The sequence below is a fragment of the Dipteris shenzhenensis genome, chromosome 3 (assembly GCF_047967505.1).
Source record: "Dipteris shenzhenensis isolate YYH24624 ecotype China chromosome 3, Dip_SZ_1.0, whole genome shotgun sequence".
Taxonomy (NCBI): domain Eukaryota; kingdom Viridiplantae; phylum Streptophyta; class Polypodiopsida; order Gleicheniales; family Dipteridaceae; genus Dipteris; species Dipteris shenzhenensis.
Window position 1 is genome coordinate 8,983,336 of NC_141598.1, and position 15,656 is coordinate 8,998,991.

Here is a 15,656-nt window from a genome sequence, read left to right on the forward strand (position 1 = left end):
TCAAGCTTTTTTCGAAGCTTAGCCAAAACCCAATCAGTTTGTTGTCGGCGAGTGAGTTCCCACCCCAAAGGGTAACCAAGATGACGAACAAACTGAGTGGGTGGAATGATATCCCCTAGCCATAATAGACTATGCCAGGCTTTGGAATGCAAAGGGAGCAGCTTAGACTTCTGAAAATTAACATGAAGACCAGCTGCCAAACCATAAATAGAGAGGGCCTGCATCAAGGCACCAAGATCATGGGGCGTATTCTTCGGGGTAAAGAAAGAATCATCAGCATAAGCTTGAGCAACCATGCTGCGATTAGCATCCAATTCCAAGCCATGAAGTGATCCTGTAGCCACAAGATGATCAATATATTGCAGCATAGGATGAGTAGCAATGGCGTACAGTAAAGCACTAAGAGGGCATCCCTTACGGACCGAACAACGAAGAGTCCACTCATCAGAGATATCCCCAGAGATAATGCAAGCCGCATTGCTATCTCTGTAAAGCCAGTAAATAACCTGCTGCATTTTATGTCCAAACCCCAAAGCTCACATAGTTTGCGAGATGAAATCCCATTGAACTGTGTCAAAGGCTTTTGCAATATCTACCTGCAAGAGTAGAACATCGTGCTGCGTGTATTTGGCATATTCAATCCCAATATAAGCATTGGCAATGTTATCTGTGATATGGCGACGTGGAACAAAGCCATATTGGGAGGGATGCAACCCATCATGCAAATAACCTTTAATCCAATCAACCACCATTTTGGCAATGATCTTGTAAATGAATGGCGTGAGTGTGATTGGCCTCCAATCACCCAGTGAATCACATAGCTGATTTTTTGGAATCAGCTTGAGAAGACCCTTTTTCCATGACAAAGGCATCTATTGATTTTGCCATGCTGTATTTACCATTTGCAGCAAGGTGAATTTAAGAAGATCCCAGAATGCAAGAAAAAATTCAACAGTGAGACCATCCCATCCTGGAGATTTCCATCTGCCACAGGATCTCAGTGCATCAGACAATTCCCTTTCAATGAAGGGATGTTCAAGTTCCAAAGCTTCAGCATCAGACAGAATTGGATGAACATGCTGCAAAAGAAGCTGACGTGCAGACACGACCCGACGAGAAAGAGTATCCAGATGCCCAAAATGAGTGGAGAAGTGCTGCACATATAAATCAGCAAGCTCTGAACGAGATGTTGACCAAGAATCATCAGGCATCCAGATCCGACAGATATTGGCAGCCTATCTTTTGTAGTGTAAACTCTTACAAAATTGCTTGGAAGAGCAGCCTTTATCCAAAAATGACTGTTGTCTGGATCGAGTTTCCCATTTAGCAAGCTTTCTGCGATCATTAGATTGAAGAGAGAATTGAGCCTGACATAAGAGCATGCTTTCCTCTGAAGACAAAGGGTGAAGATGAGCAAGCTCAGTCAAACTCTGACATGTAAATTTGGCATGTGCTACAGTCTCTCTTGTGGCTTGCATATAGGATTTGCCATAATCTCAAATAACTGCTTGCATCCGAGCAACAAAAGCCTGCCAAGCATAATCCAAACCAATGTGTATCTGACGAGAGAGAGGCTGAATAGCATCAGAGACCAAGGCTTTAAAGTCAGCATGCTCCAGATAACTATTATTAATCAGCCAAAGCCTTCGGCAAGGCAATCTGTCAGTGGGAAATTCATGTAAGGAAAGCCTCAACCAAAGAGGAGCATGATCCGAATGTGTGAAAGCATGATCAACCCAAATTTGACAAGTGAAGGCATCACAATGCTGTGGCATAGGAAGCACACACACACACACACACACACAGAGTGTGTGTGCGTGTGCGTGTCTCTCTCTCGCTCTCATACATACATATATATATATATATATATATATAGAGAGAGAGAGAGAGAGAGAGAGAGGGTATATTAGGGAAGGGGCAACTTCTAGGAAAGTTAAACATCCACATATTTCTAAGTGTAAACAAAAACACGTGCACAGTATGTTGTGGTCTGATCTGTATTTTTCAGATAACTGTAGCAGATTGGCATGTGAAGGAGGAGATTTGCAGTTTGAAATTTTAAGGCCTGAATCAGATACAAATTGTAGTTTCATTTGGAAGGTCAAATTTTGGATTTTTTAGCAGGGGCTTGCACAGAATCCTAGGAACATCCAGAGGATGTGGGTAGAGGTTTTGGTGAAGCAATGTCTTTACTGAAATTGCAGGTGACAGTAAGTAGGTAAGTTGATTTGCATCTAGCTTTGATGTAGAAGCTGTGCATGCAAGGGAAGGCTAGAGAGCAAGCAAGAGATATTTTACAGGCAAGTCGCAATCAACCAGGTGTAGAATGAAGGTGACTGCCAGAGTTTTGCGTCAGTTTGCAGGAAAAGCAAGCTTTGCTTAAATTAGAGTAGGCTTATAAAATAGGGTCTGGGTGCTTTTTAAATAATTGAAAAGTTGTTTCTAAGCTTATCGAAACTCAAAGTTAATTTGTTGTTTAACTTTTAATTTGCATGTAAAACTAGTGTTTAATTTTGAATCAAACATTGATTTGACCATTGCTCACTCTAGCAAACTCTATGACGGTTGACCTGATGGAAAGACTTCTAGGCCTTGTTTTGTAAGAGCCTCTGAAATGTAGGAGTCTTTTTACTTTTCATCTTATCCTTTGTATCTTCCAAGTCTTAGTAGCTTTTAGGCCATACCAAGGCATATCTGATGGATTTCCGCAAAGCCTTCGATACAGTACCTCGAGCACGCCTCATCAGGCGGTTATAGGAGCTAGGGTATGGGATGGAGATAGTTTGGGCTGCTATGGCACTTTATGAGATGGTTTTTGGCAGGGTTCATATGGGGGGCTAATGGACAGACGATATCATGAGCACCATTGGGGTCAAACAATGTTGTTCACTTTCACTGACCTTGTTTGGCCTCTACATAGACGAGCTTAAGTCTTTCATGAGGACGCTAGGAGGAGCTGGTTACTTGCTCCAAATTCTTTTGTACGCTGATGATGTGGTGCTCTTATCCTCGTCCGTTGAGGGCTCCAGAGACATCTACACGCACTACTGGCTTTTTGAGTCCCATGACTTGGACAACCTGGGTAAAACCAGGGTTATGATCTTCGACACCTCTAGAGCAGTTGCACACAGACAACAGTTAGCTTTTGACGAGCCACCAGTTGAGATGGTTTCATCATACACATACTTGAGAGTGAGAGTTCTGTTCTTTGGATCTATTTTCACGATGAGACCGGCGATGTAGGCTCGCCCGAGTACAGGTTATGCCTCCATGGCCTGACTTGAGAAACAATGCTTCCAATTGCACTTTCATGACCCGCGAACGAAGGTTCTTCTTTTCGACTCCTTGGTCCGACGTGCGGGCATGTATGCTAGCACTTGTTGGGGACCAAACCTCTCCGACACATAGTGGACTCGAGTGGAAAGATTACAGGTTCTCCTACTATCACGAATGATACGTAGTAAGCCAACTGTCCCTCATCTGATCATTCAGGCTGGGTTCTGGGCATCCCCACTGCAGTTAGATGCGGCATTCCAGACTATCACTTACCTCTACCGCGTACGCGCTGATGACTCATGTACCACAGGGCGACGCAGGCTACCTCGGTTGGCACTAGCATCTTCTATGGCATTAGCAGCTCAGGGTGTCAGAGATGTTACACAACGCACATGTGGGTGGTTTGAGAGATTGGGTTTTCATATAGATAGGCTGCCACCCTTCTAGTACAGCATTGACGCTCCATTTGTCCCGTTCCGGGGCAATGAATTAAACCCAATCATCTGGAAAGACCTCCTGTAGCTACACACATTCAAGACCTGGCTAGCACATGCAGAGCTTACTGTGAAGCTCATTTTCTATTTGAACCACTACTTGCACATTTCAGCAGAGGGTTTCATCATCCCACTGGGGTAAACCCAGATCCATCTACCACATTCACTTAGGATCCCCTTGGACGGTTACGTGGGCCATTGCACCGACTCTGTATCGAGAGCAGGCGAGCAAAGGGGATACCCAGAGAGAGTTGTATCTACACATTGTGTGAGCGCCATGGGGTGGAGTCAGAGGAGCACTTTATCTTCTGTTGCCCAATCCACGATGAGATTTGTGGACGAGACCCCTTTTTAGCCAGGTTGGGAAAGGAAGGGGAGGGTTTCATCATCCCACTGGGGTAAACCCAGATCCATCTACCACATTCACTTAGGATCCCCTTGGACGGTTACGTGGGCCATTGCACCGACTCTGTATCGAGAGCAGGCGAGCAAAGGGGATACCCAGAGAGAGTTGTATCTACACATTGTGTGAGCGCCATGGGGTGGAGTCAGAGGAGCACTTTATCTTCTGTTGCCCAATCCACGATGAGATTTGTGGACGAGACCCCTTTTTAGCCAGGTTGGGAAAGGAAGGGGGGGCGGCATGGGGTGGCTGAGCAGGGCAGAGTGAAGGAAAGGAAGGGGGGGGGACAGCCCTAGGGCAGAGTGGGGGGCGCATGCATGGAAACATCTTCTTTATTCTTTGGGAGGCCATTGATTAGTCTTGGCTATTGATCCTACTTGTGGTTTTCGAGGAGGCTTACAACATGGTGGATTGGACATTTCAGGAGGGTCTACTGAGGAGTCTGGATCCCAACTCGTTGGATTAGAGGAGTTGTCTCGACGGCTGGAGTTCGATGCTAGTATCCCCCACACAAGGGAGGAAGCCTCTCTTTCATGCTCAGTCTTGTTTATGAGGCTTGGGCTGCTTTCTTAGTTTCTAAGAGGAAGGGGTGCTGGGGATGCGGCTTCCGATGGTGACATGATAAGGATCTTTAGGATGACACAGCCATGTTGATGACACAGCCGTGTTGGTGGAGGCTCAGCTGCCAACTGCAAGAGGGCACACCACTTATTGAAGAGGTATCATGTGGCTTCGGTGGCCAAGATGAGCTGGCATAATTGAGAAGGTTTTCACATTGCTATAGCAGGCTTTCACTTGCTGTGGGACTTTGGCAGTTTCAGAGACCCTTCAGAGGTCCACATGCTCGGCTTGCTGCAGTGGTGGAGGACCGGTGTGGTAGGGAGATTAGGTAAGCAGTGGGTCATTGCCCTTTATTTAGTGAGAGCTGACCATGCAGTGTAAAGATCTATAGGCTTGATGGAATTGTGGGTAAAATGGATGGCTTTGTTCACGTCTCAGCTTGAAATTCTGAGGCTGCATTTCTGCATTAAATGTGTCAAGCAATCATGGCCATACTTCAAGATTCAGGCTTTATCATTTGGCCACCTCCTTTTATATTTGCAGAAAATATAGCATGCAGCTTCTTTCTTGAACTTCCAGTGTGATTATGATGCAAAATATCCCCCAAAAAATTACACTGTTGGAAGAAAATAGCTGGATTCAAGAAGCTGATAATCAACAGCATTATTTATATGTGCTAGCTAATTTGTGCAAATAGAACAGCCGGTATTCTAAAAGCATATAAAATGATGCATCTGATCTCTCTTTTTGGATGTGCTTCTTGTCTTCTCTTACTAGACTTGATGGGCAAACTAAGGCAAAGGAAAGGCAAAGACTGGTCAAACAGTTCAATGACAGTAGCAATTCAAAAGTTCAATGCGTTCTGATTTCTACAAGAGCTGGATCATTAGGCATCAATCTGCAAGCTGCTAACCGAGTTGTAATCATTGATGGATCTTGGAACCCAACACATGATATACAAGCATTATTTCGAGCATGGAGGTCTGTTTATAGAACGTCCAAAATCTCTTCATTCAAGCTACAACTGCTTGTGAACCTTTATTACTTGCTTTTGCATCCGATGCGCATTATTATTTTTATTATTTTTATTAGTGACATGCAAATGTGTTTGGCTTTTGCATAGAGAAAAAAAATCCTTTGTGCACGTAGAGAAAATGAACTGTTCTTATACAACTAATCATGCATTAAAACCGTATGTGTTATGGTGGGTTATTTTATTAGGTAAAACTGAAATGCCTATGTAATAAAGCTCATAAAATCTTGTTTCAGCATTTGGGAGAAAGTACATCCTGCCTGGTAACCTGTAGGACTCGTTTCAATGCGGAAAGTCCTTATCGTTTCAATGCGGAAAGTCCTATGAGGACAAATTTGAGTTACATCAGGAAGAAACAGTTTAGGTGGGTAAACTAGAGGTGTTTAGGACACCTCTAGAGATCTAAAGTAATATGAAGCTGAAAGTAGATGTAGAAAATACTCTGAATGTGCATAAAGAGTCGTCATGTATCATCCATGAGTAATATGAGCTCTGTGTGGGTCCCATCGGAGGTCCTGTTTTGAGATCTACCGTTGCCCCCCATGCTCTGCTTTATGGGATGAACCTGTGGGCATCATAGGTAGCCTAACGCTGTGAGGCTCTAATGAGGGTGCCTCAAATGGGGCATGAACGTTGTCATGACAAGATGAATCACTAATCCGTGATCAGTAGACATTAGAACATTACTATAGATTATACGCCAATGATGTAACATGTATTTGTATTTATGATGGACACCGACTGATTTGTTATGTTGGATCATCTCAGTAGTTAGGACTAGTGGAGCTGGAGCCACTGCTTTAGATGGCACTGAATTTGGACATGTGACACTTATTCTATTAATTAAAATGTGCACACATGTCTCTAGGTCCTAGGGGCAATAGGAAGGGAAGGGTGCATTAAGGTGCATTGAATGGTAGATGCATGGGTCATAGGCTAAGGGTAGGTGTAAATGGGAAGATGGAACTTGAGTGATCTCAAGGGACATTTATGAAAGGGTATCACCCTTTCATTGTGAATCTCACGTAGCATTGTTTATTCACCTTGCATTCATCCGCCATCTCTCTCCCACCTTGCATGTAGGTCGAAATAGAAACAAGTACTCTCACGAGGGCGCTCTTCCCCATTGGAGGGTAAATCAGCATTCAAAATTCTGCATGCATTGCACACATTTGCATACTTGAGAAGGATGTTTCTTCACATTTGGTATTAGAGCAGCAACAATCCACGACTGGGACAGCAGGAGAACGTGCGGGGTGGAAGGTGAAAGCTTGTGAGACAGAGGTACGGACAGGAAACCTCAATGTAGAAGAAGAACGTGCAAAAAGGGAACTGTACAAGGCAGCGATGTGCGGGAGAAGCCCGCACAAAAAACGCAGCAGAGAAGAGGCACCCAAGAAGGGCATGTGAGGAAAGGCGGGGACGGAAGGAAAGTCACGACACACGCCGGTTGTGCATGAAGGCCGGGTGGCGTAGAAGCACCTTGGAGAAGGCTGGCAGCAAAGTGCGACGCACCTACAGATTGTCATCTCGCAAGGAGTCACGGGGAGCAAGGAGTTTCCGGAACCCTGCAATCTTTGGATTCTAGAGTCTCTGAGGTAAGGGCTTCTACTGATTTTTTGGGTATTTGGACGGGGAACGGGATGACAGCCCCCCCCCCCTCTTAAGTCGGATCGGAACAAGATTTTAACGGGGTGATCCACCCATCAAGTACCGCCATAACGGTATGTAGAGCTTCAATCCACTCAAAATAAGTAGCCCAAACGGATCACACCAGTTTACAGCAGAAATACAAGAAGAAAAGCCTAAAAGAGAAGGAAGAAGAGGTAATTTGAAGTGGTTTTTTGACACAAGCAAAGCGGGAGTCGGATAAGTACCACCAACTCTACACTACATCTACAGAAGGATGCTTTGATGTGGTGGTCCTTATCACAAGCGAGAAAAGAGCCTATTCTTCAATGGTCCAAATTCGTAGAGCAACTTAAGGCCAGTTTTATGCCTTCGAGGCATGAAGAAGAATTGACCTTCCGCTGGGAAAGGTTCAGGCAATTTGATAACGAGAGCAACGCTGAATTTACAGCTTGGTTTGGAAACTCTCTTTAGAGTTACCTGAGAAGAGTGAGAATGATAGAAGGAAGAAGTATTTAGCAACCCTAACCCTGAAAGTGAGGTATTAGGTTGAAATGTTCAACCCAACCACCTTGAAAGATCTCACTAAATTGACTGAGATTACTGAGAGGAAATTGAATGAACCCTAGGACCTAGTGTCCTAGTGGTACCACTAGTACTAGGTGTCATAAGATACTAAAAGTACTAGGTGACCTAAGTGCCAATAACTAAAGCTACATGGCAGATACCAGGGCCCAGAGGGCATCAATACGATTGGGAGAAGATGGCCTACAAACCCCCCTCCATGGTATGGGTTGAAGTATTCAGGAAACGACTCAGAATACTTGGTATTTTCTGGTCATTCAAAAGGGTATAGCCACCTATGAATGTACAAGGTATGTCAGATCATGTAACAAAGGTAACCAAGTGTAAAGCATGTCGAAAGACTTCGAACTTGGGACGAGGAAGTGCCTTTGTAAACATATCTGCTATGTTGTCATCTGTGGGAAGATAGGGCAACTCTCTGTCTCCTGCTGACAACCGCTCTCGAACATAATGATAGTGAACTTCAATGTGCTTGGTACGCGCATGAAACACTGGATTACACGCAATGGCCAAAGCACTCTGGTTGTCAGTGTAGACCATAGTCGAGGATGTCTGGCGAATACCAAGATCTGCAAGTAATTGTCAAAGCCAGACACACTCTATTGTAGCGGTGAAGGATGCCCTATACTCAGCCTTACAGCTGGACGTGGCAACTGCTGGTTGCTTTTTGTTGAGCCAAGAGATACATGAACTGCCAAGCAAAAAAAATTTGCCGGTATGTGACACTCTGGTGTCGGAACAACCTGCCCAGTCACTATCCGTGTAAGCATGCACGGTAAGTGAATCCTGATCACCATAGAAGAGGGCTAAATTCTGAGTGCCTCTGAGATATCTGAAGACTCTCTTCACTGCCTGCCAATGCTGTGAACTGGGCATAAGTAAATGAGACATCCAACAGCCTGTTGGTAAAGAGTGATATCACATGGTGGGCTCCCATCATGAGCTGAAAATTTGAAGCCAGGGTCCACTGGAGTAGAGATTGGCTTGCAATCCTCAAACTGAAAACGATCAAGGAGCTGTCCAATATACTTGGACTGTGACATCATGTATCCCCCTCAACATGAGCAAACTGAATGCCCAAATAATAGTGCAACTGTCCCATATCGGACATTTCAAAATCTTGCTCCAAATCAGCCTTGAAAGTTGCAATATGCTGAGTATCGGGGCCCGTAATCAGCATATCATCCGCATATAAAATCAGCACTAAAAAATCAGAGCCACTCCCACAGACATAAAGATTGGGCTCTAAGGGGCTATTCTAAAAACGAAGGGATAGTAAGTGTGCATGAATTTTGGCATACCATGGCCTGGGTGCCTGGTTCAAACCATAAAGGGCTTTTCTCAGCTGGCATACCTTGTTTTCCGAACCAACAACCTCAAAGCCAGGAGGTTATGTCACATAAACTTCTTCCTGCAGATCCCCATGAAGAAAGGCAGTCTTGATGTCAAGCTGGTGCACTTGCCAATGGTGATGGGCTGCAATGGCAATAACACATCTAATAGTAGTAATCTTGGAAGTGGGAGAAAAAATCTCCTCAAAGTCAATGCCTTGTTGGGCATACCCTTTTGCAACAAGACGGGCTTTGTGTCGATCTATGTTGCCATCAGATTTCCTTTTTAACTTGTAGACCCACTGGGTACCAATGGCATGCTTGCCAGGAGGGAGATCTACTAATTCCCATGTGTCATTTTTGGCAATAGATTGCAGCTTAGCTCTCATTGCATCCATCCACCTTTGTTGTCAAAAGCATCTTTATGGCACGCTCTTCATTGCAAGCTATAGTAAGGAGGGCAAACTCAAGAATGTGACCATGCATCTATCTATTCCCTAATCTTGTCCGGGCAGCAAGAGGTTGATCTTGTTTGGTGTCCCTCAATGTGTCAAGAAGCCATCTGTGAACTTACCTTTGCTGTCTATTGACAGCTCTTTCTTCAATCACTGCATCATGAATAGTGGGATCATTTTGTGCTGGAAGAGAAGCCTGCAAATCAGCATGGGGTACTAGCTGATCATTGCTGGTCAAAGCACAGTTATGCTGAAACGCGTTTCAGAGCCCAGCCAGGCCTGAAACGCCGTTTCAGAGAAGCCCCGTTTCTAAAACGCGTTTCAGGGTCTGAAACGTTTCAGGACCCTGAAACGGCTGGCTGAAACGTTTCAGCCAGTCTGAAACGCGTTTCAGAGCCCTGAAACGTGCCGTTTCAAACAACATAGGCTGCTAGGTCTCCAAAATCACATTTTTTGTCTTTTTGCTTTTGATTTTGGTCTCCAGGCTCCTTCAGCCTCATACTCTCTCCATCCTCAAGGTTTTCCAGCCCTCCTTCAGCCCCATTCACTCCTTTCCTCTCCTTTCTCTCCTGCAGCCTGCTTCAGCCCTCCATCATCATCTACTCCCCTCCCTTGCTGACGTGGCGTTTCCCCGTTTCAGCCCTCCCAGAAATCCCGAAACGTTTCCGTTTCCGTTTCCGTTCCCCGTTTCCCCGTTTCCGTTTCCCCTAACTATGGGTCAAAGTCCCCCTCTGAGGGAAGCAGAGATAACCAAGAGTCAAAGGCATCAAACATGTCAACTTCTGGCTTAGCTTTGCAGTCCACAAGAGGAGAAGCCGAATGGTTAGCAAAGATTACATCTCTACTGACAATAATCTTCCCAGTATTTGGTTGATACAACCGATACCCTTTGCTCTCCTGGCTAGAACCAATAAATATGCATTTGAGTGCCATGTCATCAAGCTTATGTCTCAGCTGAGATGGTACATGAACATATGCAAGAGACCCAAAAACTCTCATGTGTGAAAGTGAAGGCTTCTTGCGTTTCCATGCTTCATAAGGTGTAACAGTCCTCAATGCCCTTGTAGCTGATCTATTCAGCACATAGTTGGCACACATCACTGCATCAAATCAAAATTTATTGGGCAAGGACTTGGCCTTAAGCATGCATCTGGCCATCTCCATAGTGGACATGTTCTTCCTTTCATGAACATGGTTATGCTGCTGAGCGTAAGGAGTAGTGCATGAGTGAACAATGCCCCGTGAAGACAAAAATGCATCAAACTCCTTTGACATTCACTCTTCCCCCCTATCTGTGTTGAGGGTGACAAGCTTGTCTCCTGATTCATTCTCAACCATATTCAGCCACCTTTGAAAGCATGAGAACACTTCAGATTTAGCTTTTAAAGCATATACCCAGCAATATCTTGTGAAGTCATCAATTAGAGTCATGAAATATTTGTACCCTCCAATGGCATTTGTCCTCATTGGGCCACAGACATCACTGTGCACTAGCTGTAATTTCCTTTGTGAGAATTTTGGACAATTCTTTTGAAAAGGAAACCGATGCATCTTACCCAAAAGACAACCCTCACACACATGTTTGGAAACTGTGTGAGTTTGAGGTAGTCATTTGCCATGCCTTGTGAATGTAACTTGGCAAGAGCTCTATAATTGAGATGACCCATTCTCTCATGCCAAAGATGATTTCAGCAAGCTGTGAATCTGAAATAGCTTTCGCTCCTGTGAGCTTCCCCTCCCTACCGCCGCTCGCTCTACCTCCCCTTAGCTCCTCCCCCCGCCGCGACCACCTCCGCTCCCTTCCCTCCCCCTCCGCCCTCGCCCCCCGCCCCCCCTCCCCCTCACCCGCCGGTCACCTCGCTGCGCCCCTCCCCTCGCCTCGCCTCGCTCTCGCCCCCCCCCTCGTTGCTCTCTCTCGCCCGCCGCTCCGCTCCAACCCGCCCCCCTCACTGTTCTCCCGCCCCGCCCCGCCGCGCCGCTCCATCTCCCCTCACCCCCGCCGCCCCCTCCCTTCGCCTCTACTCCCCCCTTCTCCCCCGCTCCTTCTCACCTCACCCTCGCCGCCCCCTCCTTACGCCTCCACCCCCCCCCTTCCCCTCGTCTCAGTCGCCCTCTCACCCCCCCTCCGCTCTCATCCACTCCGCCCCCCTCCGCCCCACCTCGCTTCACCCCTCCCCCCCCCTCGCTTCGCCTCACCCCCTCCCTCCCCCGCTCTGCCTCACCCGCCGTCCCCTCTCACCTCACCCGCCCCCCCGCCTCCATTCCGCTCTCCCCGCCCCCCGCTTTACCTCTCCGTCCCCGCCACCCCCCCCGCCCTCCCGCGCCCCCCCGTTTTTCCCCGCACCCCGATCCCTTCACCCCGCCCTCCGCTCCAACCCCCCCCGCCCCCTCACCTCGCCTCGACCGCCTCACCCCCAGGCTCCACCTCCCGCTTCGTCCCCCCTTTTTGGGGTGGCAGCCTGTTCATACTCCCCATCGGAAGCTTGCAGTTAGTCTTGGCGGTATGGCGGCCCCCTGCCCGGATCCGGAGGCCCAGTCGGACCCTCCCTCTCCAGATGCCTACCGCGTTATCCTGACAGAGCGACAGTCATCTCGTGTTCAGGAGGTTGCCATTGACTTTGCGCGTACCTTTGTTTACGGTAGAGTCATTGGTCACTCCCCCTCCAGGTTAGCCATCAGGGACTGGCTCCAGTCCACTCTCCTGCTAGAGGATGGCCATATTGAGGAGGTGGCCCTTATGGGAAGGGGCATCTTCTGGCTCAAACTCTCCACTGAGAAAGCTGCGAGCAACCTGATTGCCAGTTCCCCCACCTCGGTGGATGGGAAGATTATCATGATAGTCCCGTGGTACCGTGGATTCAGCGCAGCGGAGTTTGATGCTCGGTTCCGCATACCTCGACACCCAGTGACACTTGTTTTTTCAGGGCTTGCTGCAGAGTTGCGCCCGATTGTCAGGGACTTGGGCTCCCATTTTGGCTGGGTTATGCACGACACCTTTGCCGACGCGGTGACCACGGCAGGAGCCCCCCGAGTCCGAGTGGCGGTGGCGGATCCTGCGACTCTCCCTGCTGTGATCGAGATTGTGACAGGTGCCGGCAGCATCACCCAGAGCATGATAGTCACCGGACAGCCAGGTCAGTGCCTGCGGTGCCACGGCTTTGGGCACTTGGCGGCTGCTTGTCCACGTTTCGCCAGCTCGTCTCGACCTCCCCCGCCCCCGACCCCTCCGCCCCCACCCCCACCCCCTGGACAGCCACGTCAGGAGGAGCCGAGACAGCAGGAGTCGGGTCCAGAGGTAGTGGGCGGTTGGACCGAGGTTAAAAGGAAAAGGGGAAAGAACAAGAAGACTTCGGATAAAGGCAAGGAGGCAGAGGTTACCCTTCCTGCAGCAGCACCCCAGAGACCTGTCAAGCAGCCGCCCCAGGGGTCTGGGAGAGCTTCTTCTTCGACGGCAGCCCGCCCTCCACAGCCTCAGTTCCCCCTCTCTCCCGTTCCCCCGCCCCTTTCCTCCCCGCCCCAGCCCCCTCCCCAGTCTCCCCCCCCCCCCCCGTCGCCCGACCCGCAGTTTCAGCCCCCGCCTTCTCTTCCTCAGTCTTCTCTTCCTCCCTCTCAGCCCCAGCTCCAGCTGCACCCCCATCCCCCCCCCCCTGGTCCCCCTCGCCTCTCCCTCAGAGTTAGCTGCACCACCGGCTTCCCAGCCGTGTGCAGCCCCCGCTCCACCTCCTCCACCTCCTCCGCCAGTCGCCTCCGTGGAGTCAGAGCTGCCTATCCCTCAGCCTCCTCCCCCTCCCCCCTCGCTGGCAGGACACCCGGAGTCTACACCACCGGTGGAGCAGGCTTCCCTTCCCGCTAGCCCCTCAGTGGTAGACTCAGTTGGGTCTCAGCTCCATGAGAGAGAGCTTCCGCAAGACTTCTACAGATCTGGCCCCTGGGACTACCTGGATGTGGCCGACCTTGGGACCTTCCCGGCTTGTCTCGACATCAGTATTTTCCTGCTCCGCAAAGGGGCGGATGGGAGGATTGGTGCCTTGGCTCCCAGGGATGGCCCTAGCTTCGCTTTCACGTTCCTCAGTGATGGCACCGAGACCTGGACAGACGACTCGGTTTGGGAGGCTCTCAGAGAGCAGACGCACGCCCAGGTGTGTTTCTGGATAGGCCCGTCCGGTGGGCAGCTCCTCGAGACTCAGTGGTCCGAGGGCGACGTGCGCTTGCGGTGGCGTTGCGCCGCCAAACGCTTCCGACTGATAGTGATCCTCCGACCTCCCCTGTCATGGCCTCTCCCCCAGGATGTCAGAGCTTGGTCCCAGCAGAAACTCCGAACCTTCTACGGGATGACCTCTTCAGAGATCTCGAGCTGGCTCGAGAAAGCATTTGCTCATGGCACCAAAGGCCTCTCGCCTTTGCTGAAGGTGTTGAAGAACGGGCAGGACGACCCCGTCTCCCCCTCCAAACCTTCTCATAAGCGGCAGCGCCTCCATTCCGATACGTCTGGTTCTTCTTCGACTTCGACCGCGAGCAGACAGTTGTTCGCAGCCACCCATCCCTCTCCATGAGCTTACACCTCGTATCCTGGAATGTGAACGGGTTTCACTCCTCTGGCACCCGTGGTCCCAGGAAGCTCATTTTGCGGCAGGAACTTCAGCCTGCAGTGATTGGTCGTTAGACTTCAACAACCTGGAGACCCTGGAGGACCAGCAGGGCAGAGGCCCGGAGTTCACAGGTATGGCTCAGGCAGAGCAGTCAGCTTGGGACTCTTTCATCTTCGAGACGGGAGGGAGGGACAGTTGGAGAGACCCGTCCTTCCGGCGTTGGCACGGGAGCCTGGACTTCTCTTGGGGCTTCCGCAGGGAAGGAGGCAGACTCCTGGAGAGGCTTGATAGATTTTATGTCAGTGACTGGGCCATCAGCAGAGGCGGCCAGGCGGGTATAGTTCCAGGGACGACACTCTCCGATCATGCGCCTGTGCTCCTTTCCTTAGATTCGGCAGCCCAGACCCTCCCCTCCCGATCATGCAGGATTCCCGACTCCATCTTCTCGAGGGTGGACGTGCGCAGCAGCATATGCAGTCTTTGGGACAGAGATTGGGGGGAGGGCGTGGATCTGGTAGACTCAGTCGCACAGGCTCTGCAGGAGTCTAGCCAGATCTGCCAGCTCGCAGCTTTACAGGTTCGACAGGATTGGTGGGGCAGAGAGAGAGCTCTTCGGAGGGACCTCGCCTCCATTCAGCGACTCCAGCAGGCTTCCCCGGGTTCGGAGGAGCTGCGGATCCAGGCCCTTCGAGCCAGAGCCCTCCTGGAGGAGACATTCCAGCGTCGTTCCGAGTTTTCCTTTCACGCCTCTCGCTCCTTTTGGGCCCGAAAGGGTGACCGGATGTGCAGGGAGTTCTTTAGGACGCATGGCCAGAGAGCTGCAGGTGATCAGCTTCGGAGTCTCAGGACAGCGGATGGTCACATCGTTACGGATCCAGGGGAGGTCCTGGGGTTGGCCACGGACTTTTACAGGACCCTCTTCCAGCAGGAGCCGCTTGCCCCTCGTGCCAGTCGTGCCCGTGAGGAGGTGTGGAGGCACATTCCATCCCTGGTCCAGCCTAGCATGCAGGCGACGTTGTTGGCGCCTTTCACCTCGGATGAGATGTTGGAGGCCTTGATGGCTATTGATGGTCAGAAGTGCCCAGGTGAGGATGGGCTATCCCGAGCTTTCTTCACCTCCTTCTGGGACCAGATCCATCAGCCCCTCCTTGCAGCTCTGCAGGGGATTTTCAGCAGCGGTCGGATGCCAGAGAGCCTCTCCTCGGGACTGATTTGCCTCATCCCGAAGGGAGGAGATAGACAGGAGATTCGCCAGTGGCGTCCGATCACTCTCCTTACCTCTGCCTACAAAATCCTCGCC

General features: G+C 49.7%; 1 protein-coding gene across 1 annotated transcript in view; it reads left to right on the forward strand.

Moving 5' to 3' along the window:
- The window catches only part of ATRX (P-loop containing nucleoside triphosphate hydrolases superfamily protein), a 173,858-nt gene that overhangs the window by 144,000 nt on the left and 14,202 nt on the right, over positions 1-15,656 (forward strand). Inside the window, exon 23 of the mRNA XM_087373082.1 lies at positions 5,512-5,715. Within this exon, the coding sequence (XP_087229208.1) occupies positions 5,512-5,715 (204 nt within the window). The remainder of the gene's footprint in view (positions 1-5,511; positions 5,716-15,656) is intronic.